We start from the raw sequence: 19859 nt of genomic DNA on the forward strand, positions 1-19859 counted from the left end.
TCCCTGCCACAGTCCCTGCTGTCCCACAAGACTAAAACATACCTGGAATCATGTCATCTCTACACAAGCATTGAATTATCCCCAAATTTAGCTCCTCATCCCTCACACGTGGCAATTGATCATTTTTTTCTCATTATACATTTAATAATTGATAGCTGCAATCCTAATTTTAGCACGTTTATTACGCCACATGCACATAATCATCATGGTCGGGGGAACCATAATTGGACTGCCAAGGTAACTGATAAGTCATTTCCACATGCACCTCTCTCGATAATAATAACTTTCTACATAATCTGCCCAATGTTGAAATTTAAACAACTGAATGAAAACAAATGCTTTATGGAGATACATGTCATGTCAATGGTTACCAAACTGTAATATCTTCAATGCTACAATCTTGGATTTGAAAAACAACAAAACAGCAGCTCCATCACTTGTTTTTGTATACAGCTGAGGGATTAAATTCGTACTAGTCTCGATCCAAGGACTGACCATCTTGTTGATACTGAGAATGATGTTGTTTATGCGTTCAAGGGGCTCTTAACAGAACTCGTAACTGTGTTGGGTTGTGCAGCTGCCATGTTCATGGAGCACTGGAAGAGAAGACAGATGCGTCTCAACTATGAATGGGATCTGACAGGCTTCGAGGAGGAGGAGGTGAGTGCTCTCCTGTTAGTCTTGAATTCCACTTCTATTTGTTTGTAAATGGGAGCACCATACTGTGGACTGTCCCAAATAATGCTGAGAGATGATGAGTTCATGTTTTACAATGCTGTTCTTCCTGCCCACTAACATTTCCTCCACACAATAGTTTATTATTCATAATTCCATCACTAGCCATGGGAAACTGAATAGAAGAGAAAATGGTGTATAACTAGATTCCAGTTCTCCTCAGCGTTGTCTTGTTTGGAGACACAACAATAACTGGCACAGTAGATGGAAATAAATGTTATATTTTTTACTTCAAGTCCATTTTCCCAAAAATATTTAAAAGTTGAGGTATTTTGTAACTATCTTGTCCTCCTCTTTCCCCCGTGGGTATCAACAGGAAGAGCTGAAGGTTTGAAACATTTCATTTTACACAAAATCTATATATTTTTTCCCTTCAATCACCGTCTGGCTTTGCTACCCCCACACTGGCTCTTCTTCCTCAGACTGTCCACGGACACCACCTCGCCCTCCTAAAGCACCACAAACCACCACTACCCACAAACCACCACTACTCACAAACCACCACTACTCATTGAACCACCACTCTTTCTCTGAATGCACACTAGCGTTGCACAATTCTGCAACTTCCAACCAGGATTGCTGGAAAACCTGGGAATTTTGCAACCCTAATGCTCACTGCTTCTGGCTTGCTCACAGCACCTGTACCATCCTGTCTCCTGTGAGTCGGATGTCAGGTTCAGCTCCCCCGCCCACGATCTCCTGGCCTAGCCAGCCCTTTCTCTGTCTCTTTCTGTCTCCCTGACCTATCTCCTCTACAAAGATTCATGCTGCAGGAGACCAGCAGCCACTGCAGCCCTCTAACCATCTCAGTAGAAATAGGGGACCAGCGATTGTAGTCAACTGTAGTCTTTGAAAATATTCTACCCACTCTGTACTGTAGAACTTGACTGGGCTATATAACCTTCTCACCTCAACACCAAGTCTGTTGTCACAAGGACTCTCCACTTGGGTGGACAGTGACAGCTATATTAAACCCTGCACCTGATGGGAGTATTTTATGAGTGTACCAGTCAGTGTCCATACATTTTTAAGAGCCTCTGTCTCTATTCTTTCCTCAGGACCACCCACGAGCTGAGTACGAGCTCCGAGTCATGCAGAAGTCCCTGAAGAAAGAACACAAGACACAGAAGGTACTGGTTATTGGTTATTCTGGATTTTAACTATAGCTAGCCATTTAGATTTTATGTTGCTGGTTTAGTTCTTGTGATTTAATTTGCAGTCTCTTCTTTAGTCTGGATGTTTGGAAAGTGTGTGTCTCTTACAAAATGATGAATCCTTTACAGTGGTAGATGGATTGTATGGTATGATACATATATGATATGGGTGTTAGACTAAAGACTACAGTCTGGTGACAGTCCTTTACATGACTAGTGGGTTTCCCCTTCTTGTGATCTTTTTGTTTTGCGGTTCTCCTGGGTTACTGTGTTTATGTCTTCTGGCTGTCAGAACCCTACAGAGATAGCAGAAGAAACCACAAACAAATGGAAGCAAACAGTTCAATCTGCCATGGCTGGGCTAAAACTGGTACTTTCAGTGTCCTCACCTCCCATCCACACCTATCCCACACACACTGCACTATGGAAGTCTGCCAAGACAAGCCCTAATCATCCCACTCACCCCGTCGGGGCTAATTTAATGAGTAGAGAAGACAGTGCTCTTTTTTTCTGTGAAGTACATGATTATGCACACAACATTTCCACAAATATAGTATTTTGGATTAAGCCTGGGACTTGACAGATCAGTCCATTTCACATACTGTAGATAGCACTCTTCCTGAGATCCACCCACACACCTCTGCTCGCCGTCACCTTTTACAGAGCTGATGTTACAACCTCCTCTTCCATTTCTTCTTGACAGCTGTTTGATTGGTTGATTTTTCCTTTCTGTGATTAGATTCTTCAGATCAGATTTTTTTGGTAGTGCTAGTGCTTGGTGCATGTTGTAATGTTTTGGCAGTGAGATTGAGCCAGTGTCGTTTGTTTTCTTGTAGTTCCATAGACCAGGGGTCTTCAACCTTTTCCAGCCTGTGGACCACCCTCCTGGAAGAGGAAGTGTAAACTCTAACATTTTCACTAAGAGCAGCTGTTTAACTGTTTAAACAAAGTTTAGCCATGTAAAAAATAATGCCCAAGTCAAAAAAGCTTACCAGTAGCCAACGGCACAAAGCCTATGAGAGACACTCAAGTGAGTGTAAATAGCTCCAATGTGCAGGGAAATGATTTTCTCCTCTTTTCTACTCTAGGTAATTAAAAGTTAGTTTATTCTGTTTTTGCTACATTGAAATGCTACATTAAAACAAAATAAAAATATTTTTTTCAACTTTTTTTCCCGATTTCTTTTAACAAAAAGTAATGTGTTATAATGCGGACCCCCTGCATTACCTCTATGGACCCCTAGGGGGCTGCAGACCCAGGTTGAATACCCCGGCCATAGACAGCATGTTCGCCTGTTCTGTTCCAAATGGTTTCTGGAAGATTATTGACATGGTAGTGTCTACAATGACACCATATTCCCTATATAGTGCACTAGTTTTGACCAGGGCTCTGGTCAAAAGTAGCTCACTGTTTAGGGAATAGGGTGCTGTTTCAGAGGCAACCATGTTCTGACTGAGATTTGCTGCATAAAGAATGCTGAGAATGACTTAATGAATGCCTGAAAGATAGTGAATGAACTATGAGAACACTACAACTGTCAGTGTATGAAATGTTTATATCTGTGTTGTGGTCGTGTCAGCATCAAAACACCAGCTTTTCCCCTGTCTGTCCATCGCTGTTTGGATTCTGCTGCTCACAGATCATATTCATTTTCACATACAAACAGTTACAATACACTTGGTTGTAACTCGACAGGTCTGAATATGTTTGCCCCTCTTTTAGACTGAAAAAGAAAAGCTGACGTGCAAAGACCGGTTACCAGCGTACATGACCAACGTAGTCATGATGCTTTTGATGGTGAGTCCAACACATATTAAGATGTAAGCTGCTCAGAAGTATTTTAGATTCTTTATTCAACTGGATTTGGTGTAGTTTAAACTATCAGTTTAAGATGTACTGTAGCAAGAATTTTGGGTTGTAAATTCAGTAGAAAAAACACTTCTCTGTCAATGCCTCAGATTGTTCTCTTGAAATTGAGAAGGATTCTTAAGAGTGTTACAGATGATTCCTAAACAATTGAAGTGACCTTGAAAAAGGACTCCAACCCGAATAAATCAATGGTGACCTTACCATTGGTCCCCGTCTCCTCTCTCCGTTTCAGATCGGGGTAACGTTTGCCATAGTGTTCGGAGTCATCCTTTACCGGATATCCACCAAGACAGCGCTGCACATGAGCAACAACCCCACCACGCGGTCCAACGTCCGTCTGACGGTCAAAACCACCGCTGCCATCATCAACCTGGTGGTCATTCTGATCCTAGATGAGGTGTACGGAGCTGTCGCCCGCTGGCTCACTGTCCTCGGTACGTTAGTCTGACAATATAACACACACACACACACATAGTCTGACAACTTACACACAGACACGGAACTGTCTCCCACTGGCTCACTATCCTAGAGGTACGTGCAACAATCTAATTCAATGTGATAATGTTATAGCACTTTTAAAGACGGTTCCTACATGTAGCTTTTTGTGTTCCTTTAATCACTGGCCTAGATCAGTCTGACAACTTGTGTGAACTCCTAGCGCAACAGCAGCCAAAGACCCATTACACTTTTTTTCAATTGCTAACAAGCATCGGTCAATACTGAAGCCACTTTTTCAAAACTCTTCACACAGTCTGCATTACCCAACTTGCATCTTGGCCAAACAGTTAATCTCACCTCCAAAACTCACTCAAACCACTTCATAGATGTCTCAAAATAAGCTTGTTCGACCATAACATTGGCAACAATTCTCACTCAGAAAGCACACAGTGTCACTCATAACACATTGACCTAAAAAACATATTACATAAATTGAATTGCTGCATTACATAAATGATGAACGTCTCTTTGAAGTTTGAAAGATTTCACATGAATCAGTATTTCATTATAGAATCAGAATAACACCTTTTCACTCGATTGCCTGTAGTAAAGTATACGTAACAAGAATGAATCAGGAATGCAGCAATTCACTTCAATAGCCTTTGTTTTTTTCTATATCTTTTCATATAGTAATTTACTTGTGAAAAATAAAGTTGAAACAAAAAACTCATCCCTGAAATTCCAGGGCTGCAATAATAATTACAACAAAAACATGTCTAGTATAATCACTCATACTGTACAGTACTGTGAGGGTTCTAGTTCTAATCAACATGTATAGTATAATCACTCATACTGTACAGTACTGTGAGGGTTCTAGTTCTCATCAACATGTATAGTATAACACTCATACTGTACAGTACTGTGAGGGTTCTAGTTCTCATCAACATGTGCAGTATAACACTCATACTGTACAGTACTGTGAGGGTTCTAGTTCTCATCAACATGTGCAGTATAACACTCATACTGTACAGTACTGTGAGGGTTCTAGTTCTCATCAACATGTGCAGTATAACACTCATACTGTACAGTACTGTGAGGGTTCTAGTTCTCATCAACATGTGCAGTATAACACTCATACTGTACAGTACTGTGAGGGTTCTAGTTCTCATCAACATGTGCAGTATAACACTCATACTGTACAGTACTGTGAGGGTTCTAGTTCTCATCAACATGTGCAGTATAACACTCATACTGTACAGTACTGTGAGGGTTCTAGTTCTCATCAACATGTATAGTATATATATATTTTTTACCTTTATTTAATAGGCAAGTCAGTTAAGAACTAATTCTTATTTTCAATGACGGCCTAGGAACAGTGGGTTAACTGCCTGTTCAGGGGCAGAACGACAGATTTGTACCTTGTCAGCTCGGGGATTTGAACTTGCAACCTTCCGGTTACTAGTCCAACACTCTAACCACTAGGCATGTATAGTACAGTATAACACTCATACTGTACAGTACTGTGAGTGTTCTAGTTCTCATCAACATGTATAGTATAATCACTCATACTGTACAGTACTGTGAGGGTTCTAGTTCTCATCAACATGTATAGTATAATCACTCATATTGTACAGTACTGTGAGGGTTCTAGTTCTCCCTCTCTCCTGCATTTGGCCACAAGTTCTTATCAACATCACATCTTATGTCTTCTCTGGCGATGCATCTTGGAAAGTATCTTCTGGAATGTCTAATCCAACCCTGTCAGTCTTCAGGAGAAGTGTCTCCACACCCTGTCAGTCTTCAGGATAAGTGTCTCCACACCCTGTCAGTCTTCAGGAGAAGTGTCTCCACACCCTGGAAAGTCTTCAGGATAAGTGTCTCCACACCCTGTCAGTCTTCAGGAGAAGTGTCTCCACACCCTGGAAAGTCTTCAGGAGAAGTGTCTCCACACCCTGTCAGTCTTCAGGAGAAGTGTCTCCACACCCTGTCAGTCTTCAGGAGAAGTGTCTCCACACCCTGGCAGTCTTCAGGAGAAGTGTCTCCACACCCTGGCAGTCTTCAGGAGAAGTGTCTCCACACCCTGGCAGTCTTCAGGAGAAGTGTCTCCACACCCCACATTCATGGCATCCAGTAAGGACATCTGGTCATGTGGATGTTGGTCATAAACCTTCCACCTCCACGCAGAGAGGAACTCCTCTATGGGGTTCAGGAAGGGGGAGTATGGAGGCAGGAATAGTACTGACATCCTGGAATGTGTAGTAAACCAGTCTGTGACTGCAGCAGAGTGGGGTTGAATCAGAGCCAGGTTGAATCCAGCTTCCTCCACAAAGACCAATGTATGTGCAGTTTTCCTTGCTTCCATCTCCGTTACTCTAAAATACAGTAAATCCACAGTACTTGACATTATGCATAGCGGTGTATGTTTGGTTATTGAACAGACATCTTACCTGGACATATTGATACCGGAGTTCTTTCTCACGTTCACTGTTTCTCTCGAAGGGTGCAACTGCTTCCTCCTTATTTTATGTTTCTCTAGGACTCTCTAGGACTCTTATTGTATGTTTCTCTAGGACTCTCTAGGACTCTTATTGTATGTTTCTCTAGGACTCTCTAGGACTCTTATTGTATGTTTCTCTAGGACTCTCTAGGACTCTTATTGTATGTTTCTCTACGACTCTCTAGGACTCTTATTTTATGTTTCTCTAGGACTCTCTAGGACTCTTATTTTATGTTTCTCTAGATTGTCGTTGTGCTGACCGTATTCACATTCCCAAAAGTGATATTGTTTGCCAGCACTCTGTCCCAAATTTCCCACAGTTTTATTACATTGTGGCCAATTACCATGTCAACAATGGCAATTTCTTGCCATCTGATAATATTCTGCCTCTCGCTCCTGTGGGAGGCAACCTTTGGATCCTACTGAAAAACACAAAACAATCAATATATTTCAAAATGTCAGTACATGTAACAATGTGAACATACTGTATTGTACTGTAATATGTAGTTCAATTATCATTGAAGGATACACATCTCAACTTTTGTTTTGATTGAAATTTCGTACTACTATTAATGCAGATTTGGTTGCACCCTTAAACCGGCCTCTCTCAAAGAGAGACCATGGTTTACAACAGGGTCAATAATTGTGTTCCTTATGTCAAATCAAATCAAATCCAATTTTATTTGTCACATACACATGGTTAGCAGATGTTAATGCGAGTGTAGCGAAATGCTTGTGCTTCTAGTTCCGAAAATGCAGTAATAACCAACAAGTAATCTAACTAACAATTCCAAAACTACTACCTTATACACACAAGTGTCCCCACACTGGATGCCAGAGTACAGAGTACAGTATCGAGTATAGTATATACATGAGATGAGTAATGTAGGGTATGTAAACAAAGTGGCATAGTTTAAAGTGGCTAGTGATACATGTATTACATAAAGATGCAGTAGAATATATAGTGTACAGTATATACGTATACATATGAGATAAATAATGTAGGGTATGTAAACATTATATTAAGTAGCATTGTTTAAAGTGGCTAGTGATATATTTTACATCAATTCCCATCAATTCCATTATTAAAGTGGCTGGAGTTGAGTCAGTGTGTTGGCAGCAGCCACTCAATGTTAGTGGTGGCTGTTTAACAGTCTGATGGCCTTGAGATAGAAGCTGTTTTTCAGTCTCTCGGTCCCAGCTTTGATGCACCTGTACTGACCTCGCCTTCTGGATGATAGCGGGGTGAACAGGCAGTGGTTCGGGTGGGTGTTGTCCTTGATGATCTTTATGGCCTTCCTGTGACATCGGGTGGTGTAGGTGTACTGGAGGGCAGGTAGTTTGCCCCCGGTGATGCATTGTGCAGACCTCACTACCCTCTGGAGAGCCTTACGGTTGTGGGCGGAGCAGTTGCCGTACCAGGCGGTGATACAGGATGCTCTCGATTGTGCATCTGTAGAAGTTTGTGAGTGCTTCTCATCAGAGACCACCGCTCTTGGTCTTCCTCTCCTTTGTCCTCCATGCGTTCTCCCTCTCCCTGCCACTCTTCTTTCCCCACCAACCTGTCTTCTTTGATCCATGTTTCCAAACTAAATCATTACGAAGCCGTTCTCTTTTGTCCGTTTGGTAACGAGGCTAAAAACAGATTTCAGCTGAAATTGCAATCAGCTGTAAAATATTATTTTGAGATTTTCTATGTTTCAATCTGGTTACAGTAGAAATGCACAGCATTTGCCATCATTCTGTTTTGAATGTGTTTTTAACAGTTTTGGAAACAGTGTGTCAGCATGTGACAACATGTGCTGCAAGTATATAGTTTAGCAGGTGGTGGAGCATGAATGAGAAAAGAGTTCATGGATTTCTGAGGAATGTGGTCATTGAAAGCATTTTGTGTGAAAGCAATGACAAATTATTCACAGTTTGGTTTACATACAGTTCTGTTTTGCTGACTGTGTGAAGAGTTTTGACAATGTGACTTCAGTTTTGACCAACGCATGTTAACAATTGAAAAAAAACAAAGTGCATCTTGCATTGACAGTGTGCCAACTTCCCTGTTAGCTGTAAGTTAGATGGGTTCCATTTCTAACAATGTACCAATGTACTGTCTCATCGTGCTACCTACCTTTCAAACTGAAAATATCTCCAAAATTGATTTCCTTCTATAACTGATATTTGGTGTACTAAATGCAGTGTAACTTTCTAACACTCCCCTCGCTTTTGTAGGGATTCCACTTTCAAGTCAACTCTCAAGCAGCACATGGCCTTATAAGTTAGTTAATAACATATGTACATCTACTGTCTGTTTTCTCAGAGGTTCCAAAGACAGACAAGAGCTTTGAGGAGAGATTGATATTCAAAACGTTTATCCTGAAGTTTGTGAATGCCTTTACCCCCATCATATACATAGCATTTTTCAGAGGCAGGTGAGAGTCCCCACAGTCTAAGTCTTTAACTACTGATCTGTATGAACTTGTTATGTTATGCTATGCTATGCTATGTTAAGCTATTATGTTATGCTATGCTATGCTATGTTAAGCTATTATGTTATGTTATGCTATGTTATGTTAAGCTATTATGTTATGTTATGCTATGTTATGTTATGTTAAGCTATTATGTTATGTTATGCTATGTTATGTTAAGCTATTATCTTATATTATGCTATGTTAGATTATATCTTGTTAATATGCTATGTTATGCTATGCTCTGTTGTGCTATGTTATGATATTTTATGTTGTGTTATGCTATGTTATTTTATGTTGTGTTATGCTATGTTATGTTATTTTGTGTTATGCTACGTTATGTTAAATTATATTATGTTAATATGTTATGCTATGTTATGTTATGCTATGTTAATCACACAATCTATGTCAGTGAGATGTAGTAGAGTTGTCCTTGGGTATGACCTCTCCTAACCCTTCATTTTCTTCCTGTGCTCCTACAGGCTTGTTGGTCGACCTGGAAGTTATCTTTATGTGTTTGAGTCGTATCGAATGGAAGAGGTAAACAAACCGTTAGATAGAAGACTCTGCATCATGAACAGTCATTTGGATTCAATATTAGTCATCTGACAGTAAAGGAAGAAAAACAATAATGAATTATTTGTAATTGTATTAATATTAAATTTTCATTAATTTCATCACATTGCCTATTGAACACAATCTTTATAAATGTTGAAATGCAGATGGCTATGAATTAAACACTGTTAGTTAACCTAGAAACATACATTAGGAGTTCACATATTCAAAATAAATCTGTATTCAAGTCCTGCAATTCAAACAAACACAGAAAAACAACCTGTGCACTACGGTGAACTTTTAAAGAAGATGTCCCTCTTGAGCCGATGACCAACATTTACAGTGAACTTGGATCTCTGTGAACGTCAGGGAAATTACCTTTAAAAGTATATTGCTGTGAGGAAGTCTGGGTTGGATTAAATCCCATCCTTAGATGTGTATTTTGTCATGTTAGTCTGTCTTTAATGGAAGTGTGCTGCAGTACAGAAGGCCTTTTAACTGGGGGTTTTTCCCCCGGCAGTGTGCTCATGGAGGATGTCTGATGGAGTTGTGTATTCAGCTCAGTATCACCATGTTGGGAAAGCAACTCATCCAGAACAATTTATTTGAGATTGGCATTCCGTGAGTACACATACGCACAAGCGTGCACACACATGCACGCACACACACAAAAACACACATGTATGCACACATCAATAGTGTCTGTATATCAAGGATTCACATCAGCCTGTAACATCCACAGACCAATACTTCTCTGTGGTTCTTATCCCTGTCTGACTGTGCCATTGTTTCTGACTATCTCCCTGCACCTACAGGAAGCTGAAGAAGCTGATAAGGTACATCAAGTCCAAGAGAAGGTCCTTCCAGGAAGAGGAGAGAGAGAAGAAGTTACAGCGCTACGAGACGGACCACTTCCTAGAGCCCTTCGCAGGCCTCACGCCAGAGTACATGGAGATGAGTGAGTCTGTTTGTCTGTTTGTGTGTGTGTGTGTGTGTGTGTGTGTGTGTGTGTGTGTGTGTGTGTGTGTGTGTGTGTGTGTGTGTGTGTGTGTGTGTGTGTGTGTGTGTGTGTGTGTGTGTGTGTGGTGAACCGTATGACACTGCTACGGCTCCCTGTGAGACCTTTGGTATACAGCCTCCCCCAATCAGTCAGACTGACCCTTCTCTCTATAGAATGTGATCTTCAACTATGTCACTGTCCAAAAGTCAATATCATGTGAACCTTCATCTGGCTATGCATGTCCAGTCCACGTTGTCCAGTTGATTTTAAAAGCATCTTTCTCTGCTTTGTATGTTCAGCTTGGTTTGACAGCGAGGTAGCAACAGCATTTATTTTCATCTTGCACTTTCCTATCCACATATGTGGTGATGGTTGCCTGACTTGCCTCTAGGTGTGAGTAAAACAACCCGTCTGTTGCTACACAGTGACCAGCCCCATGTTTTTAGTATGGCAGCTATTTCACACTACACACCTCTGCCATGGCGTCTCCAATGGGCATTGGTCAGATTTAAATTTAAAAAAATATATATATTTCACCAGGTAGGCTAGTTGAGAACAAGTTCTCATTTGCAACTGTGACCTGGCCAAGATAAAGCAAAGCAGTTCCACACATACAACAACACAGAGTTACACATGGAGTAAAACAAACATACAGTCAATAATACAGTAGAAACCACCACGGTGACATATATGATTTTTCATACATGCGCTTCCTTGTTCCCCGCACTCAGAAGTTTCATGTTGAATTGTATCACGTACTAGTGGTCGGAAAATATCACTGTGATGCTTTGAGATATTATATAACCATAAAGGTGGAAACATGTAAAGCTGGTTCAAATCAAATCAAATGTATTTATATAGCCCTTCGTACATCAGCTGATATCTCAAAGTGCTGACAGAAACCCAGCCTAAAACCCCAAACTGCAAGCATTGCTGTTCACCACTGTTGTGATACCATGTAACTACACATGACAAGTTGTCATGTTGTCACCTTAGTTCAAAGACACGTGTCATAACAGATGTCTGTCGTTTCGTTTCGAGGTCAACAGAGTATTATGGTTGTGTCCCGATTCTCCACCCATCTCCAAAAAGAGTGTGTACTTGGACTTGCGCACGAACCCTCATGGATTTCAAATAATTAGACGGGTTACTCACGCATATCTGCTTGTCCGGGGCAAGAAGGACAAAATGGGCCGACAAGAAGAAAATCACACAAAAATCGCAATATCAAACAATTACTCTGATCACAATTAGATCAGAGTGATCCCCTGGATGCGATGTGTTGCTCTTCTGTATTGCATTAACAGGCAGGGTGGTCTTTCAATGCTCCCCGGTTGTGAGATAAGCTATTGAGATCAAAGAACAGACCCGCGTGTAGCCGCATGTGCACATTTGCTGATATTATTGGCTAATCATTGAGTTATAGCACATTTTTGGTCAGCAAATAAGCTTTGTACTGTCATGAAAATCCTGGAAAATGCACGCTGTGCGCATCAGCTGCATGTGTGCCAGAGGAACGAGAGGGCGACATGACCTATAAAATAATAACAACAGACTAATTAGATAGCCAGTTCAAACCACATTGTGTACCCTGACTAGTTATCTAGTCTCGCTATTATCATGTCTTAATGTAATTGTCATGTCCGATGTCCTAAAATCTTTCCACTGACACGCAGTTGATGAATGGGTGTGTTATTAATAGACTAAAGTGTCTCCAGTGTAAAGTTGATGAATGGGTGCGTTATTAATAAACTAAAGCGTACTCCAGTGTAAAGTTGATGAATGGGTGCGTTATTAATAAACTAAAGCGTACTCCAGTGTAAAGTTGATGAATGGGTGCGTTATTAATAAACTAAAGCGTACTCCAGTGTAAAGTTGATGAATGGGTGCGTTATTAATAAACTAAAGCGTACTCCAGTGTAAAGTTGATGAATGGGTGCGTTATTAATAAACTAAAGTGTCTCCAGTGTAAAGTTGATGAATGGGTGCGTTATTAATAAACTAAAGTGTCTCCAGTGTAAAGTTGATGAATGGGTGCGTTATTAATAAACTAAAGCGTACTCCAGTGTAAAGTTGATAAATGGGTGCGTTATTAATACTCTCAAGCGTACTCCAGTGTAAAGTTGATGAATGGGTGCGTTATTAATAAACTAAAGCGTACTCCAGTGTAAAGTTGATGAATGGGTGCGTTATTAATAAACTAAAGCGTACTCCAGTGTAAAGTTGATGAATGGGTGCGTTATTAATAAACTAAAGCGTACTCCAGTGTAAAGTTGATGAATGGGTGCGTTATTAATAAACTAAAGTGTCTCCAGTGTAAAGTTGATGAATGGGTGCGTTATTAATAAACTAAAGTGTCTCCAGTGTAAAGTTGATGAATGGGTGCGTTATTAATAATCTAAAGCGTACTCCAGTGTAAAGTTGATGAATGGGTGCGATATTAATAAACTAAAGCATACTCCAGTGTAAAGTTGATGAATGGGTGCGTTATTAATAAACTAAAGTGTCTCCAGTGTAAAGTTGATGAATGGGTGCGTTATTAATAAACTAAAGCGTACTCCAGTGTAAAGTTGATGAATGGGTGCGTTTTTACTCCAGTGTAAAGTTGATGAATGGGTGCGTTATTAATAAACTAAAGCGTACTCCAGTGTAAAGTTGATGAATGGGTGCGTTATTAATAAACTAAAGCGTACTCCAGTGTAAAGTTGATGAATGGGTGCGTTATTAATACTCTAAAGCGTACTCCAGTGTAAAGTTGATGAATGGGTGCGTTATTAATAAACTAAAGCGTACTCCAGTGTAAAGTTGATGAATGGGTGCGTTATTAATACTCTAAAGCGTACTCCAGTGTAAAGTTGATGAATGGGTGCGTTATTAATAAACTAAAGCGTACTCCAGTGTAAAGTTGATGAATGGGTGCGTTATTAATACTCTAAAGCGTACTCCAGTGTAAAGTTGATGAATGGGTGCGTTATTAATAAACTAAAGCGTACTCCAGTGTAAAGTTGATGAATGGGTGCGTTATTAATAAACTAAAGCGTCTCCAGTGTAAAGTTGATGAATGGGTGCGTTATTAATAAACTAAAGCGTACTCCAGTGTAAAGTTGATGAATGGGTGCGTTATTAATAAACTAAAGCGTCTCCAGTGTAAAGTTGATGAATGGGTGCATTATTAATAAACTAAAGCGTACTCCAGTGTAAAGTTGATGAACGGGGGCGTTATTACTCCAGTGTAAAGTTGATGAACGGGTGCGTTATTAATAAACTAAAGCGTACTCCAGTGTAAAGTTGATGAATGGGTGCATTATTAATAAACTAAAGTGTCTCCAGTGTAAAGTTGATGAACGGGTGCGTTATTACTCCAGTGTAAAGTTGATGAATGGGTGCGTTATTAATAAACTAAAGTGTCTCCAGTGTAAAGTTGATGAATGGGTGCGTTATTAATAAACTAAAGCGTACTCCAGTGTAAAGTTGATGAATGGGTGCGTTATTAATACTCTAAAGCGTACTCCAGTGTAAAGTTGATGAATTGGTGCGTTATTAATAAACTAAAGCGTACTCCAGTGTAAAGTTGATGAATGGGTGCGTTATTAATAAACTAAAGCGTACTCCAGTGTAAAGTTGATGAATGGGTGCGTTATTAATAAACTAAAGTGTCTCCAGTGTAAAGTTGATGAATGGGTGCGTTATTAATAAACTAAAGCGTACTCCAGTGTAAAGTTGATGAATGGGTGCGTTATTAATAAACTAAAGTGTCTCCAGTGTAAAGTTGATGAATGGGTGCGTTATTAATAAACTAAAGTGTCTCCAGTGTAAAGTTGATGAATGGGTGCGTTATTAATAAACTAAAGCGTACTCCAGTGTAAAGTTGATGAATGGGTGCGTTATTAATAAACTAAAGCGTACTCCAGTGTAAAGTTGATGAATGGGTGCGTTATTAATAAACTAAAGCGTACTCCAGTGTAAAGTTGATGAATGGGTGCGTTATTAATAATCTAAAGCGTACTCCAGTGTAAAGTTGATGAATGGGTGCGATATTAATAAACTAAAGCATACTCCAGTGTAAAGTTGATGAATGGGTGCGTTATTAATAAACTAAAGTGTCTCCAGTGTAAAGTTGATGAATGGGTGCGTTATTAATAAACTAAAGCGTACTCCAGTGTAAAGTTGATGAATGGGTGCGTTTTTACTCCAGTGTAAAGTTGATGAATGGGTGCGTTATTAATAAACTAAAGCGTACTCCAGTGTAAAGTTGATGAATGGGTGCGTTATTAATAAACTAAAGCGTACTCCAGTGTAAACTTGATGAATGGGTGCGTTATTAATACTCTAAAGCGTACTCCAGTGTAAAGTTGATGAATGGGTGCGTTATTAATAAACTAAAGCGTACTCCAGTGTAAAGTTGATGAATGGGTGCGTTATTAATACTCTAAAGCGTACTCCAGTGTAAAGTTGATGAATGGGTGCGTTATTAATAAACTAAAGCGTCTCCAGTGTAAAGTTGATGAATGGGTGCGTTATTAATAAACTAAAGCGTACTCCAGTGTAAAGTTGATGAATGGGTGCGTTATTAATAAACTAAAGCGTCTCCAGTGTAAAGTTGATGAATGGGTGCGTTATTAATAAACTAAAGCGTCTCCAGTGTAAAGTTGATGAATGGGTGCGTTATTAATAAACTAAAGCGTCTCCAGTGTAAAGTTGATGAATGGGTGCGTTATTAATAAACTAAAGCGTCTCCAGTGTAAAGTTGATGAATGGGTGCGTTATTAATAAACTAAAGCGTCTCCAGTGTAAAGTTGATGAATGGGTGCGTTATTAATAAACTAAAGCGTCTCCAGTGTAAAGTTGATGAATGGGTGCGTTATTAATAAACTAAAGCGTACTCCAGTGTAAAGTTGATGAATGGGTGCGTTATTAATAAACTAAAGCGTCTCCAGTGTAAAGTTGATGAATGGGTGCGTTATTAATAAACTAAAGCGTCTCCAGTGTAAAGTTGATGAATGGGTGCGTTATTAATAAACTAAAGCGTCTCCAGTGTAAAGTTGATGAATGGGTGCGTTATTAATAATCTAAAGCGTACTCCAGTGTAAAGTTGATGAATGGGTGCGTTATTAATAAACTAAAGTGTCTCCAGTGTAAAGTTGATGAATGGGTGCGTTATTAATAAACTAAAGTGTCTCCAGTGTAAAGTTGATGAATGGGTGCGTTATTAATCATCTAAAGCGTACTCCAGTGTAAAGTAAATCTGACACTGTTGGAAAGCTGGGATTCCCCTCCATTCAACATTGGTCGTGTCAGTCTGAAATATATTCTTATAATAGCCTAATTGAGAAATATCTCCCATGCTGTCAATAGATCTCCCCTGAAACCTGAATACATTGCAAGGTTATAGACATGTCTTAGTTAGTTACCTTTTGCTTTGAAGTAGCCTACTTTAGCCCTGATTCATTGAAAAATACATTATTTTATTAAGACATAAAAAGTATTTGGTTGTAATTGTAACATTTCTACATTTCTATATTTTAAAGTCTATGAATAGTGGCTAACCGTCTGCCTTCAAGAGGCAGTGTTGTATTTTGAGAAAGGCTTGAATATGCAAAGAAACAAATAGGCAGAGAGTAGAGTATATTTTTTTACAGATTCTCTGTAGTAACAGGCCTAATAATGATAATAATTACTTTAATTTAGTGTTTTCTAGCGTCATACAATTTACAGCTATTTCACCTTTTTGGCCCATAGTGTTAAATCACTTCTTTTTTTTTCGTGACTTGAGCTTTCGGACAAGTAAAAAATCTGTCCCAGTGGCTAAAAAAGTTTGTTTCAAGCAGAAGTTGTGGAATCAATAAGGACTGTGGTCCCCACTGAATAAACTCAGAGTTTATTTCTGTTGGCCAGAGAACCAATGAGATGCTGTCTTGTACATGTCTTGTACATGTTGTTATGGACATCTTAAATCTTTAGACGTAACCCTTACGAAAGAACCACATGATCACAATTGCACATGTACAACCTCTTGGTTCACTGCATTCCAATCTTCCTGCTGCGTCACCATGTCTGTGTCAATGACTGATTTCACCTGTATTCCTACACTTAGGACTTCAAAGTGTATCTTAGCTTTGTATAATACATTCAAAAAATCTATTATATTTATCATCGTGATTCAGGATATGATATGTCCCACCAACATTCGTCAAATATACAGAAAACCCTAAAATTGCAGAAATAAGTACATTTAAATCAATTATGAGAGAATTGTCATATTAAAATAGCAGTGCAGATGACACTCTTTTGCTAAGTGCAGAGATGTATTGTAAATCAATTTGTAGGGGACTTACGAGAATTCATCAGAGTTTGTGGCGCAGCAGAAACTTCAGCATACCCCATATCCAGAGGTTGTGAGTTCAATTCCCAGGTGGGGTCACATTGAAAAGTGATATTGTCATTGATGAAAGATTTTTACACTGTTTTATCTGAACAGCATATCACTTACCATAAAACACCCATACAATTTTAAAAAACACGTGAAATGTGCAGTTTCACATTTGAAAACCACATTTTCACATGAAATCGCATTTTCACATGAGAAATAGCAGTTTTCAAATGTTGAGCTGAAATTTCCACAAAACAAAATAGACAAGTGATGTCAGTTGTTCACATATGAAACCACACAGTATGTTCATATGTATTCAATATAGTGTTCACATGTAAATTAACACCACCTTTTCACATGTGAGGAGAATAACATGTTTTCACCACACATGTGAATTTCAGATTCACATGTGGAATTTGTAGTTTCACATGTGAACATTTTATTTGCCTTTCCATATGTGCAAACCTAACTCTCACATGTGGAATAACTCAGATGTTGTCATGTGTAGTTACATGGTATCACAACAGTGGTGAACCAGCTTTACATGTTTCCACCTTTAAGGTTATATAATATCTCAAAGCATCACAGTGATATTTTCTAGTACGTGATACAATTCAACATGAAACTTTAATCTAAGTGCAGGGAACAAGGAAGCACATGTATGACATGTTGCATCCCAATGTTGTCACATTTATTTAACATAAGATCATGTTTTCACACTCAAATGTAGTTTTGTGTAGTTTCATGTTATCACATTATCTTACATTACCACATAAAATCACGTGATCTTACTGAAGTGAACCTCTGTCGTGAGAGAATTCTGATAGGCTTTCATGTTCGTTGAGTAACTAGAATCAATCAATTGAGTCAAACAGGAAAAGCTTTTTAGACTGTCTCTCCAGCTGGCTCCAGCTTCAACCCTACAGGTGTGATTAGATAGATTGAAGGATTAGATAGAGATGGATATTTATTTAGTATTGACTTTAATCTTGATGAAATCTCAGGTGGCTGGCTTTAGCAAATGTCAGAGGTAGAAGTCATTAATGGATGTGTGCGAGCCGAAGGCCATTTTCCTCGGCTAGCTAATTAGAACCCATGTCTTTTGATGACCTAGTAGAAGATATTAATGATTCCTGAAATATTTAACAGGGTATTGAATAGCGTTTCAAAGGCTGTATGGGGTAAGAACTCCAGTTTTTAGACAAAGATAATTGAATTGGGTTTATTACTATTGTGAAGCAACATTGATTGAGTAGAATGTAGCTTACTGCCATTTCGGTCTTGGACAGTTTCATGCTGTTGAAGGCTGGCTTCATGTGATTCATGTGCTCAGAACATACTTTTTATGGAGGGAAACAAAATGTAAAGCAGAACCATATAAAATGAAACACACTGAGTGTACAAAACATTAATATTAATATCCTGATATTGAGTTACACCCCCTTTTGCATTCAGAACAGCCTCAATTCATCAGGGCATGGACTCTACAAGGTGTTGCTTTCCACAGGGACGCTGGCCCATGTTGCTTCCAATGCTTCCAATGCTTCCTACAGTTGTGTCAAGTTGGCTGGTCCACCACCCAAAGGACACCCATTCTTTATACACACAGGAAACTGTTCAGCTTGAAAAACCCAGCAGCGTTGCAGTTCTTGACACACTCACACTGGTGCTCCTGGCACCTACTACCATACCCCATTCAAAGGTACTTTGAATGTACTCTTTTGTCTTGACCATTCACCCTCTGAATGACACAAATGCACAATCCATGTCTCAATTGTCTCAAGGTTTAAAAATATTTATTTAATTAACCTGTCTTCCCCCGTTTGTCTACACTGATTGAAGTGGATTTAACAAGTGACATCAACAAGGGATCATAGCTTTCACCTGGATTCACCTGGTCAGTCTATGTCATGGAAAGAGCAGGTGTTCCTAATGTTTTGTCCACGCAGTGTACTTCCTCCCTGTGTAGGAATTGGCCAGAAATCATTTTGGAATTATTCCAGGAACCCATTCCTCTTTTTTACTTGAGAAATGTGCCCTAAGCCAAGCACAATGAAAAGGGGATGTAGCTAATTGAATGAATGACTTCCTTCCTCCATACCAAACCTACACCCTGGGCCTTCTTCATTACAGACAGCAGTGTTTTTACTCAGCAGATCTTCCTGTTGGCACACACCTCTGCCAGATTCTCCATCAGGCTCTATTTACTTTGACTTGCTGTTTGGTCCATGGCCCACATCTCTCTTTTCCTGCCTCTTCTTCTTCTTCATTTTCTTCTTCTTCTTCTCTCTCTCTCTCTCTGTCTCTGTCTAACTCTCTCTCTCTCTCTCTCTCTCTCTCTCTCTCTCTCTCTCTCTCTCTCTCTCTCTCTCTCTCTCTCTCTTTCTCTCTCTCTCTCTCTCTCTCTCTCTCTCTCTCTCTCTCTCTCTCTCTCTCTCTCTCTCTCTCTCTCTCTCTCTCTCGCCCAACATCCACCTATCTCTGGAGCTGGCATTGGCAGGCATATACCTCAAGTGAAAAGAGCTTCAGTGTTTTCATCTATTACATCAGGAGACTTATACACTATTAGTACTTAGGTTAGCATATACTTAGGTTAGCATATACTTAGGTTAGCATATATTTGTGGCTGTTAAGACAGCTCTAAAGGAAGACATTGTTTGTTCTCTCTCTGAACTTTGTACTCTTGAGAAAGTCTTAAACAACTGAAGAGTCCAGTCACAGGGCTTTTAACTTACTTCACTTTCTCAAGAGGCAGTGTCTCTCAGTTAATGCCTGGTAAGTA

The 19859-nt window shown here is 39.5% G+C and overlaps 1 protein-coding gene across 5 annotated transcripts in view; it reads left to right on the forward strand.

Annotated features, from left to right (window-relative positions):
* LOC109867036 (anoctamin-1-like) overlaps positions 1-19859 on the forward strand; it is a 105006-nt gene that overhangs the window by 76458 nt on the left and 8689 nt on the right. For 2 of the 5 annotated variants that reach the window (XM_031801864.1, XM_031801862.1), the window contains 10 exons: positions 578-660; positions 1052-1063; positions 1794-1865; positions 2182-2259; positions 3612-3686; positions 3991-4192; positions 9005-9116; positions 9635-9692; positions 10228-10328; positions 10523-10665. In XM_031801864.1, coding sequence (XP_031657724.1) covers positions 578-660; positions 1052-1063; positions 1794-1865; positions 2182-2259; positions 3612-3686; positions 3991-4192; positions 9005-9116; positions 9635-9692; positions 10228-10328; positions 10523-10665 — 936 coding nt within the window. The remainder of the gene's footprint in view (positions 1-577; positions 661-1051; positions 1064-1793; positions 1866-2181; positions 2260-3611; positions 3687-3990; positions 4193-9004; positions 9117-9634; positions 9693-10227; positions 10329-10522; positions 10666-19859) is intronic. The other 3 variants (XM_031801865.1, XM_031801863.1, XM_031801866.1) reach the window with 3 other exon arrangements.

The sequence above is a fragment of the Oncorhynchus kisutch genome, linkage group LG22 (genome assembly GCF_002021735.2).
Source record: "Oncorhynchus kisutch isolate 150728-3 linkage group LG22, Okis_V2, whole genome shotgun sequence".
Classification (NCBI taxonomy): Eukaryota; Metazoa; Chordata; class Actinopteri; order Salmoniformes; family Salmonidae; genus Oncorhynchus; species Oncorhynchus kisutch.